This window comes from Salmo trutta, chromosome 16 (genome assembly GCF_901001165.1).
Source record: "Salmo trutta chromosome 16, fSalTru1.1, whole genome shotgun sequence".
In the NCBI taxonomy this organism is placed as follows: Eukaryota; Metazoa; Chordata; class Actinopteri; order Salmoniformes; family Salmonidae; genus Salmo; species Salmo trutta.
The window spans coordinates 59,567,325-59,591,845 of NC_042972.1; the positions used below are offsets into that span (position 1 = coordinate 59,567,325).

General features: G+C 42.5%; 1 protein-coding gene across 9 annotated transcripts in view; it reads right to left on the reverse strand.

Annotated features, from left to right (window-relative positions):
• Positions 1–24,521, reverse strand: part of LOC115151117 (receptor-type tyrosine-protein phosphatase T) — a 587,678-nt gene that overhangs the window by 435,607 nt on the left and 127,550 nt on the right. For all 9 annotated transcript variants that reach the window (XM_029695125.1, XM_029695122.1, XM_029695121.1 and 6 more), the window contains exon 2: positions 24,322–24,447. In XM_029695125.1, coding sequence (XP_029550985.1) covers positions 24,322–24,447 — 126 coding nt within the window. The remainder of the gene's footprint in view (positions 1–24,321; positions 24,448–24,521) is intronic.

Genomic DNA, 24,521 nt, shown 5'->3' on the forward strand with positions numbered 1-24,521 from the left:
GTGAAAATGTCATAATGTAGGGTGTATGTAGGGTGCATGGATGCGTGAATATGTGTGTGTAAACATGACTGAGTGGAAACTAAATAAACCAACAAAGGAACAAAAAAAACAGGATCATACCTGGAGGAGCAGGGAGAGAGAGAGCAAGCCAAGCGAGAGAGAGGTTAGTGGAGCAGTTGGTTAAATACCCTGAGCCCAGGTAGCTCCAATCACACCAGCTCCAGTCACTAACGACCCTCCTCTGCCTGCAGGAGGAACCGCCCCTGCACTGCAGAGGAGGAGCCGTGACAGAGGGCCGTTGAGGTATCGGCTTCAGGTGGGATGTAAACGGCTGTGGCAATGACGGAGGAGAATTCTCTTGGGAGATACAATGGTCGGCATTTAATTGTGAGGTATTCTAGATCGGGTGAACAAAAGGACTTGAGTTACTTTATGTTCGTAGAATTACACCATGAGTCGTTAATCATGAAACACACCCCTCCGCACTTCTGAGATACTTATTCCTGTCTGTGCGATGTACTGAGAATCCTGCTGACTTTACCGACTCTGAGAGCCATGTTTCCGTGAAACAAAGTATGTTACAGGCCCCGATGTCTATCTCGAAAGAAATCCTTGCTCTAAGCTCATCAACTTTGTTATCCAAAGACTGAACATTAGTGAGTAATATACTCGGAAGCGGTAGGTGGTGTGTGCGCCTCCTAAGTCGAACCAGCAGGCCGCCTCGAGTGCCTCTCCTTCGCCGGCAATGTTTTGGGTTGGCCTCTGGAATAAGTTAAATTGCTCTGGGGAGAGTGAACAAAGGATCTGCTCCAGGGAAGTCATATTCCTGGTTGTAATGCTGGTAGTTCTGGTGAGTTACCGCCGCTCTAATACCCATTAGTTCTTCCTGGCTGTATGTAATAACTCAACATTTCCTGAGCTAATAATGTAAAAAATAGTACATAAAAAGTTTCCTAAAAGGTAGTTGCGATGTTGCCATCTCTGCCAGCTCTCCTGGATATACAGAGATAATAACAAGAGGCTAACGATGTAAACATGTTTTTGCCGATGCTTTATATCCATAAAGGCATGGCCACAGAGACACAGGGGAGAGGTGAGGATATGGAAAGTGTTGTGTGCAATCACCACTCCCTGTACAATTAATGTATAGTGAACGCAACATGCAACAATCTCAAATATTTTATTAAGTTACAGTTCATAGAAGAAAATCTGTAAATTTTTTAAAATCAATTAGGCCCTAATCTATGGATTTCACATGACTTGGTCGGGGCGCAGCCATGGGTGGGCCTGGAGGGCATAGGCACACCCACTTGGGAGCCAGGTCCAACCACTGGAATTAGCCAGGCCCAGCCAATCAGAACTCGTTTTTCCCCACAAAAGGGCTCTATTACAGACAGAAATACAAATACTCCTGAGCACCCCCCCCCCACCCCACCCGCTGCCTCAGAAAATCCCGCAGGTGAAGTAGCCAGATGTGGAGGTCCTGGGCTGGCATTGTTACACGTGATCTGTGGCTGTGAGGCCGGTTGGATGTCAAATTCTCTAAAATGACTGCACATTTTAGTGGCCTTATATTTTCCCAGCACAAGGCGCACCTGTGTAATGATCATACTGTTTAATCAGCTTCTAGATATGCCATACATGTCAGGTGGATGGATTATTTTGGAAATTGAGAAATTCTCACTAAAAGGGATGTAAACAAATTTGTGCACAACATTTTAGAGGAATAAGCTTTTTGTGCAGATGGAACATTTCTGGAATCTTTTATTTCAGCTCATGAAAAATGGGACCAACACTTCACATGTTGCGTATATATTTTTGTTCGGTATAAAAGTATAACAAAGCTTAATATTGTTTTTACATTGGTGATTTATGTCGCTGTGAATTAAACATTAGCTTTCACACACGCCAGGCATTGATTAATGATAGAACTGAGGTGCTATTTTGTTTTCATATTGACTCTTTACGATTATGCTCCCCTTTCTGCAGCCCTGCGTAATAAAACAAGTACAGGGTAATTGGCTTTTTAATGGGTTTGCGTATCAATACTATTTGAAGAGTTGTCTCCTCGAGGCTCATTTCCTAAGTCATGCCGCTGTGCGATTCTGAAAAATAAAGCCTGGGACTTAAGCACTGAGCAGTCCTGAGGATCATTCCGGAAGCAACGCTTGAGCTCCTGCTGAAATTGTCTTGTCAAAGATTAACTTTGGAATGCAGAGCAGTGATATGGCACCTCCTTGCCAGGCTCCCACATTTTAGCGTTGGTGGGGAGATTGGACCGATGGAGAGAGGAAGGGGACAGCAATGCTTCTTACCCCCATGCTTGTCAGAAGATGGAAGAATTGTATCCCTTGGTATTGCAGTATAAAGTCTACACTCTTAGAAAAAAAGGTGCTATCTAGAACCTAAAAGTGTTATACGACTGTCCCCATAGGAGAACCCTTTGAAGAACCCTTTTTGGTTCCAGGTAAAGCCCTTTTGAAGTCCATTCAGAGCCCTTTCCACAGAGGGTTCTAAATGGAACCCAAAAGGGTTATCCTATGGGGACAACCAAAGAACACTCAACTTTTTATTTAATTAACTAGGCAAGTCAGTTAAGAACACATTTTTATTTACAGTGACAGCCTAGGAACAGTGGGTTAACTGCCTTGTTCAGGGGCAGAACAACAGATTTTTACCTTGTCAGCTCGGGGATTCAATCTAGCAACCTTTCTGTTACTGGCCCAACGCTCTAACCACTAGGCAACCTGCCGCTCCTACTTCATTCCGATTTAGCTGCGATTGCATTAATAACCCCAACTATCTCCTTTTTCAGTTCTGTCAATGGTACGAGCAGAGTGGGGGCTGTAGGTGGAGTAGGAAATAATGGACGTTATCTAGCATGAACTTTCTATCTCGAAAATGGATATAATGACTGATATATACATATATAGATTTGTGTATTACTCATTTAAATGTAAATGACTTCTCAGTGGTTAATGGTGCTTCTTAATATCTAATTGGACTTTATCTGATGAACACATTAATATCAGCTTGGGGATTCAAACTTGCAACCTTTTGGTTACAAGTCCAACACGCTAACCACTAGGCTACGCTGCCACCGTGTGTGCTTCACATACTGTCAAACAGCAGAGAACAGAGGAAAGAGAGGCATTTTGAACGGTCCAATTTGAACAGTCCTCTACATGTGTCACTTACTGGCAATAAAAACAAATTCAGAAACACATAGCAGCTGAGCATGTGCAAATTAATGGATGTTTGACATCTCTTCTAATATGTGACCCACCACCACAATTCTATGTAGCAACATTTTAAATGGGGTTTTTGTACATTGGTTAAAAGTACAGACTCAGAGCTACCAAATAGTACACTGGTCCAAAAAATAAAGGGAACACTAAAATAACACATCCTAGATCTGAATGAATGAAATAATCTTATTAAATACTTTTTTTCTTTACATAGTTGAATGTGCTGACAAAAATAATCAATGGAAATCCAATTTATCAACCCATGGATGTCTGGATTTGTAGTCACTCAAAATTAAAGTGGAAAACCACAATACAGGCTGATCCAACTTTGATGTAATGTCCTTAAAACAAGTCAAAATGAGGCTCAGTAGTGTGTGTGGCCTCCCCGTGCCTGTATGACCTCCCTACAATGCCTGGGCATGCTCCTGATGAGGTGGCGGATGGTCTCCTGAGGGATCTCCTCCCAGACCTGGACTAAAGCATCCGCCAACTCCTGGACAGTCTGTCGTGCAACATGGCGTTGGTGGATGGAGCAAGACATGATGTCCCAGATGTGCTCAATTGGATTCAGGTCCAGTTGAGCGGGCCAGTCCATAGCATCAATGCCTTCCACTTGCAGGAACTGCTGACACACTCCAGCCACATGAGGTCTAGCATTGTCTTGCATTAGGAGGAACCCAGGGCCAACCGCACCAGCATATGGTCTCACAAGAGGTCTGAGGATCTCATCCCGGTACCTAATGGCAGTCAGGCTACCTCTGGCGAGCACATGGAGGGCTGTGCGGCACCCCAAAGAAATGCCACCCCACACCATGACTGACCCACCGCCAAACCGATCATGCTGGAGGATGTTGCAGGCAGCAGAACGTTCTCCACGGCGTCTCCAGACTCTGTCACGTATGTCACATGTGCTCAGTGTGAACCTGCTTTCATCTGTGAAGAGCACAGGGCGCCAGTGGCGAATTTGCCAATCTTGGTGTTCTCTGGAAAATGCCAAATGTCCTGCACGGTGTTGGGCTGTAAGCACAACCCCCACCTGTGGACGTCAGGCCCTCATACCACCCTCATGGAGTCTGTTTCTGACCGTTTGAGCAGACACATGCCCATTTGGCAGGTAGTGGTCCTGCTGCTGGGTTGTTGTTGCCCTCCTACGGCCTCCTCCACGTCTCCTGATGTACTGGCCTGTCTCCATGTTGCGCATCCATGCTCTGGACACTACGCTGACAGACATAGCAAACCTTCTTGCCACAGCTCGCATTGATGTGCCATCCTGGATGAGCTGCACTACCTGAGCCACTTGTGTGGGTAGTAGACTCCGTCTCATGCTACCACTAGAGTGAAAGCACCGCCAGCATTCAAAAGTGACCAAAACATCAGCCAGGAAGCATAGGAACTGAGAAGTGGTCTGTGGTCACCACCTGCAGAACCACTCCTTTATTGGGGGTGTCTTGCTAATTGCCTATAATTTCCACCTGTTGTCTATTCCATTTGCACAACAGCATGTGAAATTTGTTGTCAATCAGTGTTGCTTCCTAAGTTGACAGTTTGATTTCACAGAAGTGTGATTGACTTGGAGTTACATTGTGTTGTTTAAGTGTTCCCTTTATTTTTTGAGCAGTGTATATCATACACTGCAGTTGAGGAACAATGGGAAAGAAATTCTGCTTTGAAAGTTGATAAACTTGTAAACTTTTGAGAAAATGGCCTTTGAATGTTTTGGTACAACTCCTACATCGTTCACACCTTCAGCTTTAGCCCCACCCATCTCTTTAAAGATTCACATGTGAGGTCATGTGCTGAACAGAGTGAGTACGGTAGTGCAGTAAATATTATTGCATGAGGTTTTCTCAGAAAGTGAGTATTTTACTAGCTTATTAACTAGGCTATAGGCTACCTCAAGTGTGATGTTTTTTTATTTAACTAGGCAAGCCAGTTAAAAACAACATTTTATTTAAAATGATGGCCTACCCCGGCCAAACCCTAACCAGGATGACGCCGGGCCAATTGTGTGCCGCCCTATGGGACTCCCAATCACGGCCCGTTATGATACAGCCTGGAATCGAACCAGGGTCTGTAGTGACCCCTCTAGCACTGAGATACAGTGCCTTAGACTGCTGTGCCACTCGGGTTTTAACACCAGCTCGAGTTCAATATGCAAGGAACACATAAAATATGAATTATAAGGAATTCTGGTGTAGCATTGGGGCCAAAACTACAGACCTTACCTTCTGTGTACTGGCTAAGAAAGGTCACTGAATTTCATGAGGCATATTCAATATCATCCACACAGAGAGCAAAGCCTCAGCTCCAGCCCTAGACCAACAACAGAATATCTGAGGCAAAAGGTAACTCTCAAATGGGCTTTCAGATAAGCTGCTAGTCATTGTTCCCCAAGGCTCATAAGGTAAATGCATACAGAGGCTAACATTCAGCAAAGGGCATCGATGGCTTGAATTACAGGCCAGACAAAAGAGCACTCAGGTGGAATCACAATGTTATTTCGGCAGATAAGCACGGGTCCCTGTGGACTGCGGAAAGGCAAACAACTGAACAAAAGTATGAGAGCCTCCGTTTCGTTATGCCACACAATTATTATTAGAGAGGAGCACTTGAGCATCTCGTTGGCTCCCTTAATGTATTGATGTAGTATCGCATCTACTGATACTGCGTCTATTATGTAACATCTTGGAGCTGGGAGCATCTATAGTAATTAAATATTTAAAAAATTAATGTTTAGACAATTTTAATAGAAAAAAGCCTGTCCTGTTGCCCATAAGGTTTGGAACTTTAGATCCATGTTTAGTCATAAGGGAGCCAGCCAAGCATTTTATTTTGATGGGTTTCCCTTTATTCATCCAAAACACACCACTGTCTCAACAGCTATATTGTGGGAATTATATATTGTGGGAATGGAGGGATGGCACACAATGGTGTCAATGGAGTCTTGGTGAAGACATAAAATAGTAGTCCCTGTGGTACGGTGCACAATTTAGGGAGTACTGTGGTACAGTTGAAAGTGAGAGGCATGGAGAGGCATAAAGTGGTGAGCTCCTGGTGCCCATTAGCATTGCCTGGAATATTTCCCTCTCACAGAAATAGGCTACTTCCCAACACTATTCCCGAATCCTCCACCCACCACCTCCTCTCCGTCATGTTAATCTTCTGGAGCGAACGGAGAAGCTCCCTTCAATAACTCTGTGCCGACGCGTCACCTTTATTGCAGAGAGCAATAGCCTGCGCTACAAACACTTGTTTCATTAAGCACGCTTTAAGTCCCACATGTTACTGTGCATTTATTTCACTACCCTGGATTGATTCAGAGAAACAGAGGAACTGACTTGAAATATGTTTTCATCTGCTACTGCTCTACTCTAGAAATTAAATGAATAAATACATGGTGGGAGACTACCTCGGGAAAAAATGTGAAAGCACATTTCTTAGTACTATTGTGATCTGGTGAAATGGGTTCGGGTTGGAGATAAATGATTCTAAAGAGACATATGACATGAAAAGATCGCTGTCATCCATAATCAACGTGTCAGTTTGAGTGACGTCAATGAGCTGTTTGTTCTCATTACCAAATGACACATTTCCTACGCCATACAGTATATCAAACAAATTGCTTGTTTAATAATAACAATATATTATTCAACAAAGACATGCGTGAATAACAACTAGAATGTATATAACGTCATATTTGCACAGTTAAAAATCATATTCTGCTCATCCCAAAACAGTGGCTGAAGTATACTGTAAATCCAAGCCGAGTGTGTGTGTTTGTGTGTGTGTACATGCTTCTGTATGTTTGAAGGTCTACACTAAGAAATTAAGTGTTGAAATTAATTAAACAATTGTGTGCTTGTTCACCTGGGTGGAGATGCAGACCTCTTTAAAACAAGGGCATTGCAAGATGGCCAGTCAGTTACTTAGAACAGCACAGCATTTGGCACAGCCGCTACTCTCCATAGAGGCCAGTGATGGAGACAGCTAAGGCACAGCCATCTGTCTATAACAGCATAACTAGAACTAGAAATGAATCCTGCTTACTAACATTCATTACCTTTCTGTTTAATTACTTAATGTGGGGCTGTAACGTCAAGAACTGTAATTATGTAGAATTAGAGCTATCAAGCATTTACGCTAGCACTGTATCACTCAGGGTTGCTACTACTAACTCGTTTGGCACTTATTCTGATGCAGTGGGTTAGCGTTAGCGCAGGCTATGGGGAACACACTTGTATTAATGTAAGTAGGGATGGCTAAGTAGGGTATCTGCTTTGCCATTTTGACTGTGTCTCTATGGCTGGTTCAGATTGGCTTCCAAGTCAAATGAAAGCAATTGTTGCGGCCAACTAATGGCCATGAGAAAATCTATTTACACATATCCTTTGGTTGGGGTTCTACCACTGATGATGACACTCTAAATATTCAATGTTTATTGCAACATATGTATAAGTAGATAGCAACGAAAGACTATCTAAGGCAATGAGATGGTCAACCCAGAATACATTACACCACAGGAGTAATTTCTTTCAACCATATTTCCATTGGCTTCCTGCAAGGAGAAAATAATCCTCGAGATATGGCTCTTTTTATATAGCCCCATAATACTATGTTATTTAATAATAGAAAACATATCATCAGTATAATATACAAGTACTCTACCTCTATAAACCAATGGGGGAACACATAAAGGATCCAATTGAATCTAGATAGCCCATATAGATAAACATCCGTATATGCTTTTTCAGGGTGTCTGGTCACATTCTTTCCTCAACGTAAAACATATTACACTCTCGCTGGTGGCCCATTACTTCCATATGCGGTGCCTTTTAAATGTTTTGTTAGTCTAACAATGGTGGCCGAGTAAGTTATGCTGCCCATTCTTCCCAGGCAACTTGAGATTGCCGAGGCTCTTTAGCCTCGTGCCAAATAAGAGATATGTTGGGATATAGCCGCGGGGCAGTCGGAGCGAGGTGCATACTAATGGTGGCATCTCATTGCTTGTCATGCAGTGAGCTCCTAAGGTCCCCAGCAGAGCCGAAGCGTCTCTGGGAGTAGACATGCTTTGAGTTAGAGCCCCTCATTGAAGTAGTGCTCAGGGTCTGGTGGTTGCAAAGCCTAATATAGGCCTGATAAAATGGGCTGACGGTGATGGGGAAATGACAGGATCTCTCTGTGTCATGAGAAGGGCTTTGTCAATTGACCACACCAGCTTAATATCACACATCAGAAGTGAGCCTACATTAATTAATGAAATATTTTCTAACAATGATTCCATAACTACAACCATAGAATGATAGACATGGGTTCAAATAGTGTTTGTTTAGCTTTCAAATACTTTGAGAGTTTAATTGCGTTTACTGACACCAAGACCTCTTTTACAAGGTAGCCTTGCAAACAATCATACACATTCACAATATTTACAATTCCAATGCAATAAAAGCATACAATATTTACAAGCAATTTAAGAAAAGTAACTTACAAAACATGATCATGAAAAACAAACATTCCTCAGTACTGCCCTGCGACACCAAAACATCCAACTTTAGAGATACGCGGCACGTGAGTTTCAAGTTAGGGGAAGCTAAAATAAAATAATCAAATAAATCACCTTCATAATAAAGTATTGCATGCATCCATCATCGCGTTTGCAAACTAATGTAAGATAGCCTACTATTCCTAATGTGATGAGTAGATTCAATGGTCATAAATTAGGCTAATAATCCGTGTCGTAAAACTCGATACCGGTCCTGGTCTCGAATCTGGACTCAAGACCACATATTTAGTGTCTCGGTCTTGTCTCGGTGTCAGATACATTTTAACCCCTGTGCGGCCTCCATCCGGCAAAAAATCCTATCGCCATTAGCATAACAAAATTTAATACTTTTTTTTTTAAATTTTTTTGTAAAAATTATATCGTTTTATAGATACACCTCTCCTGAATCGAACCACGTTGTCCGATTTCAAAAAGGCTTTACAGCAAAAGCAAAACATTAGATTATGTTAGAAGAGTATATCGTAAAAGTAGCCACATTTTCCGACCAACCACATGCATCACAAATAACCAAAAAACAGCTAAATGCAGCACTAACCTTTTACAAACTTCATCAGATGACACACCTAGGACATCATGTTACACAATGCATGCATTCTTTTGTTTGATAAAGTTCATATTTATATATAAAAACAGCATTTTACATCGGCACGTAACGTTGACTAACTATTTTCCCTCAAATGCATCCGGTGAAACAGTGCTACAATTTACTAAATTACTATTCGAAAACATTTTTAAAATGTAATATTGTCATTCTAAGATTTATAGATGAATATCTCTTGAAAGCACCTGTAATGCCGGATTTAAAAATAACTTTACTGGGTAATCACACTTTGCGATAAAAGGGGATGTGATACTCAGAACAATAGGCTAGCAATAGCAATAGGCTAGCCATCTTGGAACAATCGCATATCAAATCTAGTCTTGTATACTATTGTCAATAATCCCTTACCTTTGATTATCTTCATCCTTAGGCACTTCCAGGGATCCCAGGTCCACAACAAATGTATTTTAGTTCGAAAAAGTTCATCCTTTATGTTCCATTAGCTTGTTGTTGTTAGCGCGTTCTGAAGGCTGAACCAAAAGTTCCGACGTGCGCGGGGCTACTCTTTCAACAAAATGCATTTTTTTCTTATTTAGGTTCGTTCAAACATGTCAAACGTTGTATAACATAAATCTGTAGGGCCTTTTTCAACGAGAGCTCCAATAAGATTCGAGGGGGACGATTCCATTGTGTTTCAAAACGTTTCGAAAGGGGAGGGTAACCAGGGGCGCCGGCGTCATAATGGTGATGGCCCTCTCCGTGTGACCACGTTCCACAGCGTGTCATTGTGTCAGTTTTCACAGTAGGAGACTCAAATCACTTTGTAAAGACTGGGGACATCTAGTGGAAGCAATAGGAAGTGCTCAATGAACCATAGCTCACGGTGTGATTAATAGGCAACGTGATGAAGTTGAGTTCGCAATTCAGAATTCCACTTCCTGTTTCGATCTGTCTCGGGGATTTGACTGCCATATGAGTTATGTTATACTCACAGACACCATTCAAACAGTTTTAGAAACTTTAGGGTGTTTTCTATCCACAAGTATTAATTATATGCATATCCTAGCTTCTGAGTTTGAGTAGGAGGCCGTTTAAAATGGGCACGATTTCTTTTCAAAAATCGCTGTAGCGCCCCCTATCCTAGGGGAACGCCAAGATGTAAAATAACATATACTTAGTTTTACCTGCATAAGTACCAATTTCAGTTGAACAAAGGCTTTCTGTAAAGCAAAAAAAATGCAGATTGTTGTTCTGAAATAGCCTTGTTAACAGAAGGGGCAACAGAATACACAACATAAGTGGAGGTTAGAATTTCTTACAGAAGAAACAATATTGTTTATGGAGATAGTACAAAGTACAGGGCCCAAAATCGACCAAATATCATTATCATTATCTTATTTTGACTAGTATTTCAACCCAATGGAAATTATTATTATATATTTTTTTTAATCTAATCTCACCATCAACATCCATCTGGAATTCATCTGTTGTGAAACTCATCTCTGCAATTCCAATGAATTGAATCACTACTACAGGCCACACTTCACAACACAAAGTCGACAGTGGAAATAAGGAACTCAGAATGAATACATTGAGGGTTGTTCAAGCTATCAGTTCATCTCCCGGGGTATGATGTGGAAAAATTGATACCTTTATTTACTGTCATCTTGAATATTATAACCATAGTCTGTCAGAGATAGATTGCTTATGAGCAGATGTTAGATCAAGATATTCAACACGATCCCTCCAACCAGGCTGAACTGTGGGTGTGCTTGCTGTGACGAAGTGTAAGTAATATGTTAAGTAATACATCAAATGTTGCTAAAGTATCACATTTCTCCACTTGGAGAGATTGAAAAGGCAATCATTTCAATATAGCTGTATAGTGTCCCATGCTCTCGATTCATAACTGAGTCTTCTGTCTTGACACCCTCAGGAAGTGAGGCAAGAGCTCACGCGTGGCTGGAGAAAGGGTCTTCACTAAATTAGAAATGGAGGTGTTGCCACAAGAGACGGGAACGATTGACTGACATCTAGCTGATGCTAACACATCAATGTTGTCCATCACTCATAATTACACATTAGTCAAGCCATGTAAAATAAACCAACTTAGTGTACAGTACAGTAAGTACGTCAGCTGAGGAGTCACACACTGATCATGCTCGAGTAAAAACCACATGTCAGCATCGAGTGTGATGAACTAAGGGAGAGTGGAGAAGGGAGAGTGGAGAAGGGAGAGAGAGAAAGAGAGATAGAGAGGGGGTAGGGAGGTAGAGTGAGAGAGAGAGAAGGAAAGCGATAGAGAGCGGGAGTGAGAGAGGAAAAAGGGAAGGGGAGAGAGATGGAGAAAAAGAGAGAAATTATAGGGAGGGGGGATTCTCTGAGGTGTGGGGTCCCCAGAGTGATGACATGAAAGGGGAAAGTAAATGAGTGCTCTGAGCCCAGCAGCAGATAGCTACAAACAGAGGTTTCTCCACAGGGTTCTACTTGGCAGTGAGTCCATCCTCTGAGGATGGGCCCACTTTGCTTTAGTAGTGCCTGGGAATGTGTAAACAACACTGATGCATGTTATGATTCCCTCCTCACTGTCGAATTTCATAAAAATATAAATACTGAAACATTACAAATATATATATTTTTAGATAAAACTATACTAAATATATTCACGTCTTCAAACAATTGATTAACCTCTTGACGGTTGCCTAGGATAGGGGGCGCTACAGCAATTTTTGAAAAAAATTTGTGCCCATTTTAAACGGCCTCCTACTCAAACTCAGAAGCTAGGATATGCATATAATTAATACTTGTGGATAGAAAACACCCTAAAGTTTCTAAAACTGTTTGAATGGTGTCTGTGAGTATAACAGAACTCATATGGCAGTCAAAACCCTGAGACAGATCGTAACAGGAAGTGGAATTCTGAATTGCGGACTCAACTTCATCACTTTGCCTATAAATCACACTGTGAGCAATGGTTCATTGAGCACTTCCTATTGCTTCCACTAGATGTCCCCAGTCTTTACAAAGTGGTTTGAGCCTTCTACTGTGAAAACTGACACAATGAGAGTCTGTGGAACGTGGTCACATGAGGAGGGCCATCACCATTATGACGCCGGCGCCCCTGGCTACCCTCCCCTTTCGAAACGTTTTGAAAGACAATGCAATCGTCCCCCTTGAATGTTATTGGAGCTCTGGTTGAAAAAGGCCCTAAAGATTTATGTTATACAACGTTTGACATGTTTGAACGAACCTAAATAAAAAAAAATGCATTTTGTTGAAAGAGGAGTCCTGCGCACGACGGAACTTTTGGAGCAGCCTTCAGAACGCGCTAACAAGAACAAGCTATTGGAACATAAAGGATTAACTTTTTTTTCGAACGAAAATACATTTGTTGTGGACCTGGGATTCATAGAAGTGCCTTCTGATGAAGATAATCAAAGGTAAGGGATTATTGACAATAGTATACAAGAGTAGATTGATATGCGATTGTTCCAAGATGGCGCTGACCTGTAACGGTAGCCTATTTTTCTGAGTATCGCATCCCCTTTTATCGCAAAGTGTGATTACCCAGTAAAGTTATTTTTAAATCTGGCATTACAGGTGCTTTCAAGAGATATTCATCTATAAATCTTAGAATGACAATATTACATCTTAAAAATGTTTTCGAATAGTAATTTAGTAAATTGTAGCGCTGTTTCACCGGATGCATTTGAGGGAAAATAGTTAGTCAACGTCATGCGCCGATGTAAAATGCTGTTTTTATATATAAATATGAACTTTATCGAACAAAATAATGCATGTATTGTGTAACATGATGTCCTAGGAGTGTCATCTGATGAAGATTGTCAAAGGTTAGTGCTGCATTTAGCTGTTTTTTAGTTATTTGTGATGCATGTGGTTGGTCGGAAAATGGCTATGTGGCTACTTTTACGATATACTCCTCTAACATAATCTAATGTTTTGCTTTTGCTGTAAAGCCTTTTTGAAATCGGACAACGTGGTTCGATTCAGGAGAGGTGTATCTATAAAACGATATAACATAGTCCTATATTTGAAAAAAAAATATATTAAATGTTGTTATGCTAATGGAAATAGGATTTTTCGCTGGATGTCCGTCCCGTATCCGTCCAGAGGTTAAAACACACTGTTTTGCAATGGTCTACCGTTGCCTCAACAGCACTGTGTAGGGTAGCACCATGCTGTAGCCGAAGCTAGTTTCCGTCCTAATCTGGATACATTGAGTTCAGTAGAAAACCTAGGAGGCTCATGGTTCTCACCCCCTTCCATAGACTTATGTCAACTTCCGGAGGACGTCCTCCAACATATCAGAGCTCTTGCAGCATGAACTGATGTTGTCCACCCAATCAAAGGATCAGAGAACGAATCTAGTAGTGAAAGCATAAGCCACAGCTAAATAGCACAGCAGTGCATAAAATGTGGTGAGTAGTTGACTCAAAGAGAGAGAAAGACAATAGTTAAACAGTTTTGAACAAATACATTTCCTCAAAAATGACGAAGAAGCAAGAGAGAGAAAGAGAAAGAGAGCTAGCTATTTGTGACCCGACTCAGGAAACTAGGCGTATGTCGCAAGTCACCACTTCACAGGAGAGTTGTTTGAACTTAAAAAAATGTTTTTATCAAAATGCGTTTCTTGGCAGAAATGCCTTCTCGAACATGTGAACTTTCATGTGACTTAATATCAACTTGTATGCCATCTGTAAATATGAATCAAACTGTTAAACTGCGAGCCTAGTTGGTTTAGCCACAGAAAAAGTCAGCCACCTTCCCGCTAGCCATGATTGGCTGAGATAATGAGTGGGCTGGACATGCCGAGAGATGAGCTTGTATTGGTCAGCCATATAGCACGCGTCTGTCTATTGGAGCTGGTGAGTATTTTTTAAATGTATCGCCTAGTAAAACTGCATAAACCTAATGTCAAGTTAAAGTGTACTGTTATCTAGCTAACGTTAGCTGGCTGAGTCGCTAGCTAACGTTGTGTATGATCTTATTCTTTGTATCTCAGAAACATTTGCTTGACTAGTTATAGCCATAGACCCTGGTTGGTTAGCTGCATGCAGATTCATGCAGATGGGCTCTCTAATAGTAGTGCCAAAACATTGAAAGACGGTTTTCTCAAAAGTGAGTTTACAAGTTGATCAACTTTCAAAGCATAATTACTTTCCCATTGTTTCCTCAAATGCAGTGTATGATATACCATTTTGTAGCTCTGAGTCTACTTGTATCCAATGTAAAAACAGAAATTCAAATGTTGGTCCATAAGACCGAATCCAGGTGGTGAATCACATATTTAGTTACATTTTTTAAAGTTTCACTTAGTTAGCTAGCAAATGCAGCTAGCTAGTTTAGCCTACTCAAACATCCAGCTCAAACAGAGAGGGATGCTATGTTAGCTAGCTAGAAATGGCTATCCAACACTGGAACTCTTCCAAGTCAAGGTAAGCTTTTGGTTTTATGAATTTATTGCCACGGGGCCAGCCGGTATAACTGCTAAATTGCTTGCTGACTGTACACTGTACTGCATGATTGTTTGCGTGTGATCAGGGGGGTATTTATTCCACCAATTCTGTTGAAAAACTTTTCTTAAGGAAGCAAACGGAACTAAACGGGGATAAACATACCTGAATTTGTCCAATAGAAACTCTCGTTTGCAATTGTTGGACTAATTGATTACACCCTAGATCAGCTAGATGCAAGTAAGAGTGTGCAAGGCGGTATTGAATATGTCACTGTCGTCACCTTGATTACCAAAACATGTATCTCGGTCTGTGGACCTACATTGTAAACTTTAATTCATCGGCTAGGTTGTAGCAACCTCATGATGCGTAGGCCTTTAGGGAACATTTTAGTATCATGTAGTAACCTAAACCTATCGATATTACATTGAGCTGAGTGAATGGAATATGAATGACAGTCACCTAATATGCTGTAAATAGAAATAAGGCCATGTTCATAAATAAATGAATAGTCCTCCCTCCTCTTAAATGGCACCGACTGCCACTGGTGCGTGCATGTGTGTGTGCACAATGTGCATGCTTGAAAGTGTGCATGTTTGCAGCGTGTGTGTGGATGTGCGTAACAAAACATTTCCCTGTCACAGCCAAGAAAGCCTTACACAACCAGACATTACCTTTGGATTTAACCTGGCCTGGGTAAGATTTTTTTATTTATAATCCTCTTTTTCATTAGTAAACCAAACGGCATCAGCTGTTCCAGGGCACCCAAGTCTAATTTGTTTGTGCCTTTTTACTTGCAGAGGTCGAGTCTTAATGCCATCAATCAGTGTCCAAATAAAATGGTTTTCATTGCTTTATCCCCAAAAGTCAGTGTCTAATAAAAAAATGGTATTGCTCTCAGACAACAACAAAAAACATAAAACCCCAAAAGGCTTGGTGAGTGTGAGCTCTCTCATGTAGGTGACCTAAACCCGACATTCAAAGAAAAACGGGGCGGAGGGAATTATCCCAGGACTCTGCCTAGGAAACTGACAGAAGGTACATCCCTCTCTTACAATGACAGCTACCTCTGGATTTACTCAGGAGGTGATGATCCATTTATCTGCATAAAAAAGGTGCTCGTTGGGGAGAATGACACTTAATCCAGCTGGGATGAGGCCCCGTGGATCTGCAGCTTCCCAACTTTGGTGGTGATGAACAACCCATTCGATTTGACCTTTGACTGTAACTCTACCTCCATTATGTTAAAGAAGCAGGGATCAGTTGTGAACTGTCCTGCCTATCTGATCAGCATTACTACTGTGTCTGGTTGAGACCTGTGAGTGAATGTGAATAGTCATTTTCCCTCCATTTAAAAGGAGTGGTCACTTTTGTCTAGGAGAGAGAAGTGAGAGAGTGCCTGGGGCTCCATTCCCCGTCAATTTCTTACCAATGCGGCCCCCTCTCCACTTCCATCACAAGCCCGCCTGCCACGCTCAAATCAGAAATGCAATCAAGTCTGCGAGCCACACAAGAGCACTCAAATCATCACCAAGAACAAAAAAATAGACAAGCCATTTAACCCCTTTACCCTCATCAGCCTTGCACAGACCAATAACACATGGCATTAATGCAACTGGGCTGTTGACAACCTATAATTCAAAAGTCCATTACTAATCCCAGGGTCCTTTGGCATTGGAGAGAAGGCTTCAAACTCCGGTTTCCCCCGAGGAGTAAACATATGTCACATCAAAATGACAGGCCTCAGCCATGCTTCTGGTGATTGGTTTTGATTTGTTTTCAGCCAGAGCTCGATTTGAAGACGTAATAATGGAGACAGATTTGGGAGCAGATTTCCAAGAGATGCGCAAAGGGGCGGAGAATGCAACAGTTCAGAAACTCCCTGTCCACTCTCACTCGACAGTCAATCTCTGACAACAGCGACAAAAACAACATGTCACATCACAGTGGTGTTTACCTGTACCTTTTACACTAGATACTGCTTTTGTAGCGGGAGGGAGAGAGATGTTTAAAAAGGAGTCTAACCATAGCTGCTACGGTGCAGAGGTGAGAGCCTATTGGACTCTACCAAAAGCGATGGCCATCAGATAGAGGCAGTACAACACTCACATACACTGGTTACAGTATATCCCCTCCCTTGAGTTGTCTCGGAAACACGACCCTAGGCAACACAGTGACTATAGGACTATTTTGGCATAGAAGAACTAGGTCACTGCCTTCGCTGATAACAAGAAAAATCTGGGGTCTCACCCAACAAATGACGAGGCAGAAATGCCGAAACATCCCGATTCAAAACCTAAGTTTGCAGGCAAAACCTTTGCAGTGACTTTAGTTAAGGTAGTTGATGCTAACTAGCCACTTACGAAATGCACTCATTAAAAATAACCTCCATGATCTCGATCTTGCTAGCTACTATTTTCTATTATATTCAAGTGGATAAAGTATGGGTGTGAAGTTGGGATTCCAAACTAAAAAACAGTGTTGTTTAGTTTTTTCCCCCACTTAATTAAAATCACAGTGCAGTTATCAAAAAACATTATTTTCTGTGTTATAGTCAATAGGCTATAAAGGACTGGGAAAGTTGTGTAATTCAAAAATAGCAGCAGAGGAAGAAGAGAACTTTAAGCTACTTTGGTGAATTTGCAAGGCATGCAAGACAAGAGATTGCAAGATGCAGATTACCAAAACATATGAGCACGTGTCTGCCTGCCCCTCCTCTCTCTCCCTTTTGCTGGCCTGCCTGCCCTGTCTGTTCAGTTTTCGGTCTGTTGCAAGGAGAATATCTTAGCCCATTCATGGCACTGATGTTGCCTGGATACAGAGGTATCTATGGCCAGTCTTGCGAGCACAGGGTTGCCTCATAATATGAAATTACGGTAGGCTACCGGTATCCTTTCTCGATTACCCTTTTCAGACATAATGGAATGTGGCCCCTTAAAAGAGCCTTGGCTACGGCATGTTTGTTTGTCTGTCTGTTAGGGTAGGCTACACGACGGATTTTTAAATGCCGATAGGAAACCTTCTCTGGAGATATGAACAGGCATTTTACTGTAAAGGAATGAGGCTTCTGAAGCGGGACTAATGTCCATCACTAGGCAACCAGAACTGTCAATAAATAATCTTGAGCTTCTGCGCAGCAGCACATCAATCAGCAACGTTAATTGTTGTTAGGGAAAAAATAGATACCATTTTATACCGGAGCAGAATTCTACTGTCAAATGTTACTGAAGCTGCGTTCTATGTCTGTAAAGGGTTGCGGTAGATATAACTTCATTGCCTGGCCATATGTAATAGGACCATTATTCTGCATTGTAAATTGATGTTTCTTATCATTTTAACAGAAAACAGATGTTTAAAAGTTATGTAAAATGGTCCATTTGTCACATCCCTTGACCCTAGTCACTGTGTTGCCTAGGGTCGGGTTTCTCTGTCTCTTGAGAAGCGTCACCCATGCAAACAGTAGAAACCTTCCCCATTGCCCCAAGAGACATATCCCACCACTAACACCAGTCTAACACGCCATTTCGAGGGTTCAGAGAGTGAAACATCAACTAAGGAAAAATGAACACTCAATGATGGGAAGAGCATACAGAGCTCAAGAACATGACTGTTCCCTGAAGTCAACAATCATCAGTTCACGTGAAATTCAGGCATTAGCAATCAATCATCACAAACTTCAATCTGCACTTGTTGTCACGTCCTGACCAGGTAAAGAGGTCATTTGCCATAGTAAAGTGGTCAGGGCGTGGCAGAGGGTTGTTTTGTGTGGGTTTGGGGTTTTTTGTTTCTGTGGGAGTGTTCTAGTTTGCTTTTTCTATGTGTTGTTTTTCCATGTTTGGCCGGGTATGGTTTCCAATCAGAGGCAGGTGTCTTTCATTGGCTCTGATTGGAAGCCATACTTAGGCAGCCTGTTTTCCTTTAGAGTTTGTGGGTAGTTGTTTCCGTTTTGTTGTAAGTACCTGACGGAACTGTCTGCTGTCATTTTTGTTTAATTTGTAAAGTGTTCATTTCTTTCATTAACTTCTATGGGCTATGTAGGACGCTAGCCACCTGCGGGACACAGCCAGTGAAATATCAGGGCGGCAAATTCAAAACAACAAAATGTCATAATTCAAATTTCTCAAACATACAACTATTTTACACCATTTTAAAGATACACCTCTCCTTAATCCAACCACATTGTCCGATCTCAAAAAGGTTTTATGGCGAAAGCATAAAGTTAGATTATGTTAGGACAGTGCCAACACAAGAAAAACCACACAGCCATTTTCCAAGCAGGAGAGGGGTCACAAAAACCAGAAATACAGCTAAAATTAAGCACTAACCTTTGACGATGTTCATCAGATGACACTCCTAGGACTCAATGTTACACAATACATGTATGTTTTGTTCGATAAAGTTCATATTTATATCCAAAAACCCCATTTTACATTTGCGCGTGATGTTCAGAAAATACACTGCTCAAAAAAATAAAGGGAACACGAAAATAACACATCCTAGATCTGAATGAATGAAATAATCTTATTAAATACTTTTTTCTTTACATAGTTGAATGTGCTGACAACAAAATCACACAAAAATAATCAATGGAAATCCAATTTATCAACCCATGGAGGTCTGGATTTGGAGTCACACTCAAAATTAAAGTGGAAAACCACACTACAGGCTGATCCAACTTTGATGTAATGTCCTTAAAACAAGTCAAAATGAGGCTCAGTAGTGTGTGTGGCCTCCACGTGCCTCTATGACCTCCCTACAATGCCTGGGCATGCTCCTGATGAGGTGGCGGATGGTCTCCTGAGGGATCTCCTCCCAGACCTGGACTAAAGCATCCGCCAACTCCTGGATAGTCTGTCGTGCAACATGGCGTTGGTGGATGGAGCGAGACATGATGTCCCAGATGTGCTCAATTGGATTCAGGTCTGGGGAACGGGCGGGCCAGTCCATAGCATCAATGCCTTCCTCTTGCAGGAACTGCTGACACACTCCAGCCACATGAGGTCTAGCATTGTCTTGCATTAGGAGGAACCCAGGGCCAACCGCACCAGCATATGGTCTCACAAGGGGTCTGAGGATCTCATCTCGGTACCTAATGGCAGTCAGGCTACCTCTGGCGAGCACATGGAGGGCTGTGCGGCCCCCCAAAGAAATGCCACCCCACACCATGACTGACCCACCGCCAAACTGGAGGATGTTGATGCTGGAGGATGTTGCAGGCAGCAGAACGTTCTCCACGGCGTCTCCAGACTGTCACGTCTGTCACATGTGCTCAGTGTGAACCTGCTTTCATCTGTGAAGAGCACAGGGCGCCAGTGGCGAATTTGCCAATCTTGGTGTTCTCTGGCAAATGCCAAACGTCCTGCACGGTGTTGGGCTGTAAGCACAACCCCCACCTGTGGACGTCGGGCCCTCATACCACCCTCATGGAGTCTGTTTCTGACCGTTTGAGCAGACACATGCACATTTGTGGCCTGCTGGAGGTCATTTTGCAGGGCTCTGGCAGTGCTCCTCCTGCTCCTCCTTGCACAAAGGCGGAGGTAGCGGTCCTGCTGCTGGGTTGTTGCCCTCCTACGGCCTCCTCCACGTCTCCTGATGTACTGGCCTGTCTCCTGGTAGCGCCTCCATGCTCTGGACACTACGCTGACAGACACAGCAAACCTTCTTGCCACAGCTCGCATTGATGTGCCATCCTAGATGAGCTGCACTGCCTGAGCCACTTGTGTGGGTTGTAGACTCCGTCTCATGCTACCACTAGAGGGAAAGCTCCGCCAGCATTCAAAAGGGACCAAAACATCAGCCAGGAAGCATAGGAACTGAGAAGTGGTCTGTGGTCACCACCTGCAGAACCACTCCTTTATTGGGGGTGTCTTGCTAATTGCCTATAATTTCCACCTGTTGTCTATTCCATTTGCACAACAGCATGTGAAATGTATTGTCAATCAGTGTTGCTTCCTAGGTGGACAGATTGATTTCACAGAATTGTAATTGACTTGGAGTTACATTGTGTTGTTTAAGTGTTCCCTTTATTTTTTTTAGCAGTATATTTTGCCTCCAAAACTACCGGTGAATCAGCACAACAATTTACAAACATACCAAATATTATGCCCCCCCAAAAAAATATTAAACTGTTATTCTTCCCTGTGGCTCAGTTGGTAGAGCATGGTGTTTGAAACTTCAGCATGGTGTGTGCAACACCAGGGTTGTGGGTTCAATTCCCACGGGGGGGGCCAGTATAAAACAAAACAAAAAATAATAAATGCATAAAATGAAATTTATGCATTCACTACTGTAAGTCGCTCTGGATAAGAGCGTCTGCTAAATGACTAAAATGTAAATGTTATTCAAAGAATTATAGATAAAATCTACTTAATGCAACCGCTGTGACAGATTTCAAAAAAGCTTCACGGGGAAAGCACATTTTGCAATAATCTGAGTACGGCGCTCAGAAAAATACATCAGGCAATACCTGCCATTTTGGAGTCATCTAAAATCCTAAATAGCATTATAAATATTCACTTACCTTTGATGATCTGCATCAGAAGGCACTTCCAGGAATCCCAAGTCCACAATAAATGTTGTTTTGTTCGATAAAGTCCATAATTTATGTCCAAATACCTCCTTGTTGTTTGCTCGTTCAGTAAGCTACTCCAAATGTAGGAAGCGCGCAGAAAATGTAACGACGAAAAGTTAAAAAAAAGTTATATTTACGTTCGTAGAAACATGTCAAACGTTGTATAGCATCAATCTTTAGGGCCTTTTTAACATAACACTTCAATAATATTCCAACCGGACGATTCCAATGTCTTGAAAAACGTTATGGAACTCAGCTACCTCATCACGTGAGAGCGCGCCAATGAACTCATGTCATTTTCTGAGTCACCAACTTCCCGGCATTCTTGTTCGCTCGCTGTTCACTGCAAAAGCCTGAAACAAGGTTCTAAAGACTGTTGACATCTAGTGGAAGCCTTAGGAAGTGCAAAATGAACCCTAAGTCACTGTGTGTTAGATAGGTAATGAAAAGACTACAAGCATTAGATTTCCCACTTCCTGGTTGGATTTTTCTCAGGTTTTTGCCTGCCATATGAGTTCTGTTATACTCACAGACATCATTCAAACAGTTTTAGAAACTTCAGAGTGTTTTCTATCCGATACTAATAATATGCAAATATTTGACTCTGGGCCCGAGTATTAGGCAGTTTACTCTGGGCACGCTTTTCATCTGAAATCGAAAATACTGCCCCCTATACCTTAAAAAGTTAAACTCAAGATGAACATATTCCACGCTGCACCTTGGTCTCCATTCCACGACCCCTGTGACACTTGTACTGTATAGGGCTGGTTTCCCGGACACAGATTAAGCCTAGTTCTAAAAAGCATTCTCTATGGAGAACTTCCATTGAAAGCTCTTTTTGTCTAGGACTAGGCTTAATATCTGTACAGCAAACTGGCCCTTACATTTTCAATAGTTAAAAAGACAGAAACCCCTTGAGTTTACAGGTCCCCTCTATTCCAAGAATAGAACTGACCATAAAATGCGTCAGCGCTGGAGTAGTAGTGGGAAAGTTTAGTTGAAAACCACAGGAGAAGGGCTTAGACCTGATAAGGCTTTTATACTCAGCGTGTCATCCGTGGCTTTCAAGAAATATGCCGAGGAGTTTGTTCAGTCTGAGAGACTTTGTGTGACTGCTCAGCCTCTTCTTAACTCCACCAACAGATCTCCCATCCCAGTTAATATCCTGGGGCCCAACATGAGAAGAACCCCGTGACATTACAAAAGGAAGGAGAAGAAAACAAACACACAAAAATCCACAGCTGAACCCCATCCCCTCGGAATAGCACCCCTTTTGAAGCGGTGAAAGAGCTTTGGTAACAAGGAGGATGGCTCGCACTGATGGGGATGACCAATGAGCGGCGGAGGGAAAAAGGAATGAGTGCAGACTTTCCTCCTTCATTATGCCTCCTGTGAGAAAGTATTAACATCCCTCCATACTCCACCTGAGCCCCTCCTGAGTCTCTGAGTCTCTCTGCTCTCTCTCTCTCCCTTTTTTTGTAGAGCCCACTGGGTCCGGCATTGTTCAACAGGACATTATATGAAATACCATGCACAATCAGTGAAGATGCTTGCCCCCCTTGCATCTCAGCTGTTGTGGTTGACACACAGAGAGGGGCACAGACACATGGCACGCAATAACACACGTGCACACTCACAGTAAAAATGTATTCCCATACAAAATCCTATTTCAGCTAACCTAACCCTTAACACTAACCCCAAGGTTAAAGTTAGTTATCAGTCTCAAGTCGAGTCCCGAGTCCTGAAGTCTCAAGTTATTTTATTTCAAGTTGAGTCTCAAGACATGTGACTCAAGTCCACACCTCTGGAAAACATGCACACACAGACACACACACACACAGAGACACACACACACAGACACACACATAGTGATGCCCCAATTTCCTTTGATTAGACGCTCCTATCTTGATGACATGGATAAGAAGGCAGATGGCGTTTCCTGTTGTTTGTTGATTTATTCATACCGCCCTTTAAAAATATATATCTGAAGTGTCCTGTTTTGCTAGTCTCGTACGAACCATCCTGATCTACGAGGTTACTGTTTTGCCGTGCTGAAAACACAAGACTTTGATCATGTTGTTCTCTGCACTTCTGATTTTTACACAACCTGAATTTGCACCAAAGGCTCAAAAATGCTTTTAGTGTGCAATCTGCAATTTGCTTTGCTCAGCAGTCAGCACAGAACAAGATACTTTCTTTACAGTGATACATATAACAACCTTCTACTAAAGTACTGGCAGCTTGAGTCCCAAAAAGCACCCTAGTCCCTAAATAGTGCACAGCTTTTGACCAGGGCCCATAGGGAGAACCACACAGCTAGGGTCAAAAGTAAGGCACTATGTAGGGAATAGGGGGGCATTTGGGACGTAGCCGCAGTATGTTCAACTCCTAACTGGATTAATGTCAGTCAGTGGCGTAACCCTAGTTGGCACCCCGTGGAGCCAGGGAGATGACACTGACATCCCTACCATAGGTGATCAGTGAGGCGGACTGACAGGCGGCCTGATTGCCATCTGTGTTTGACAGTATCACTTTGGAGTGGCTGAGATTGTGTCACAATGCATCTCGGTCTACTCAGACATGAGCTGAGCGACGGATATGTGGGGAAAGAGAACGAGATGGGGGGGGGGGGGGGGGGTAGAGTGAAAGAAAGGGAGTGAAAGAAAGGGAGTGAAAGAGGAAAAGACAGATATAATCGTTCAGGTAAAAAGTGAGAGAACAAGAAAGAAAGATGAGCTGACGAAAGCGAGTTAATGATACACCATTTTTACACACACACACACACACGCACACACACACACACACACACACACACACACACACACACACACACACACACACACACACACACACACACACACAGGGGTGACAGAGCAATAAAGGATATGAGATAGGGGAAAAAGAGAGAAGGAAGCCCCGTTGTGTACCTGTGGGAACAGCTGCGTCCATGGTGGGCCTCTCCCAAGTGTTGACTTGCTCCCAAGCGAAGCCATTGGTCCCGAGGGCCACACTGTAGCCACAGCTGCTGTAGGGGTCTTCAAATGAACAGCTGCCTGTAGGACACAACGAGAAGAGAGAAGAGTAGGGTGCATATGTCAACACGATTAAGCCATATACTCACATCATT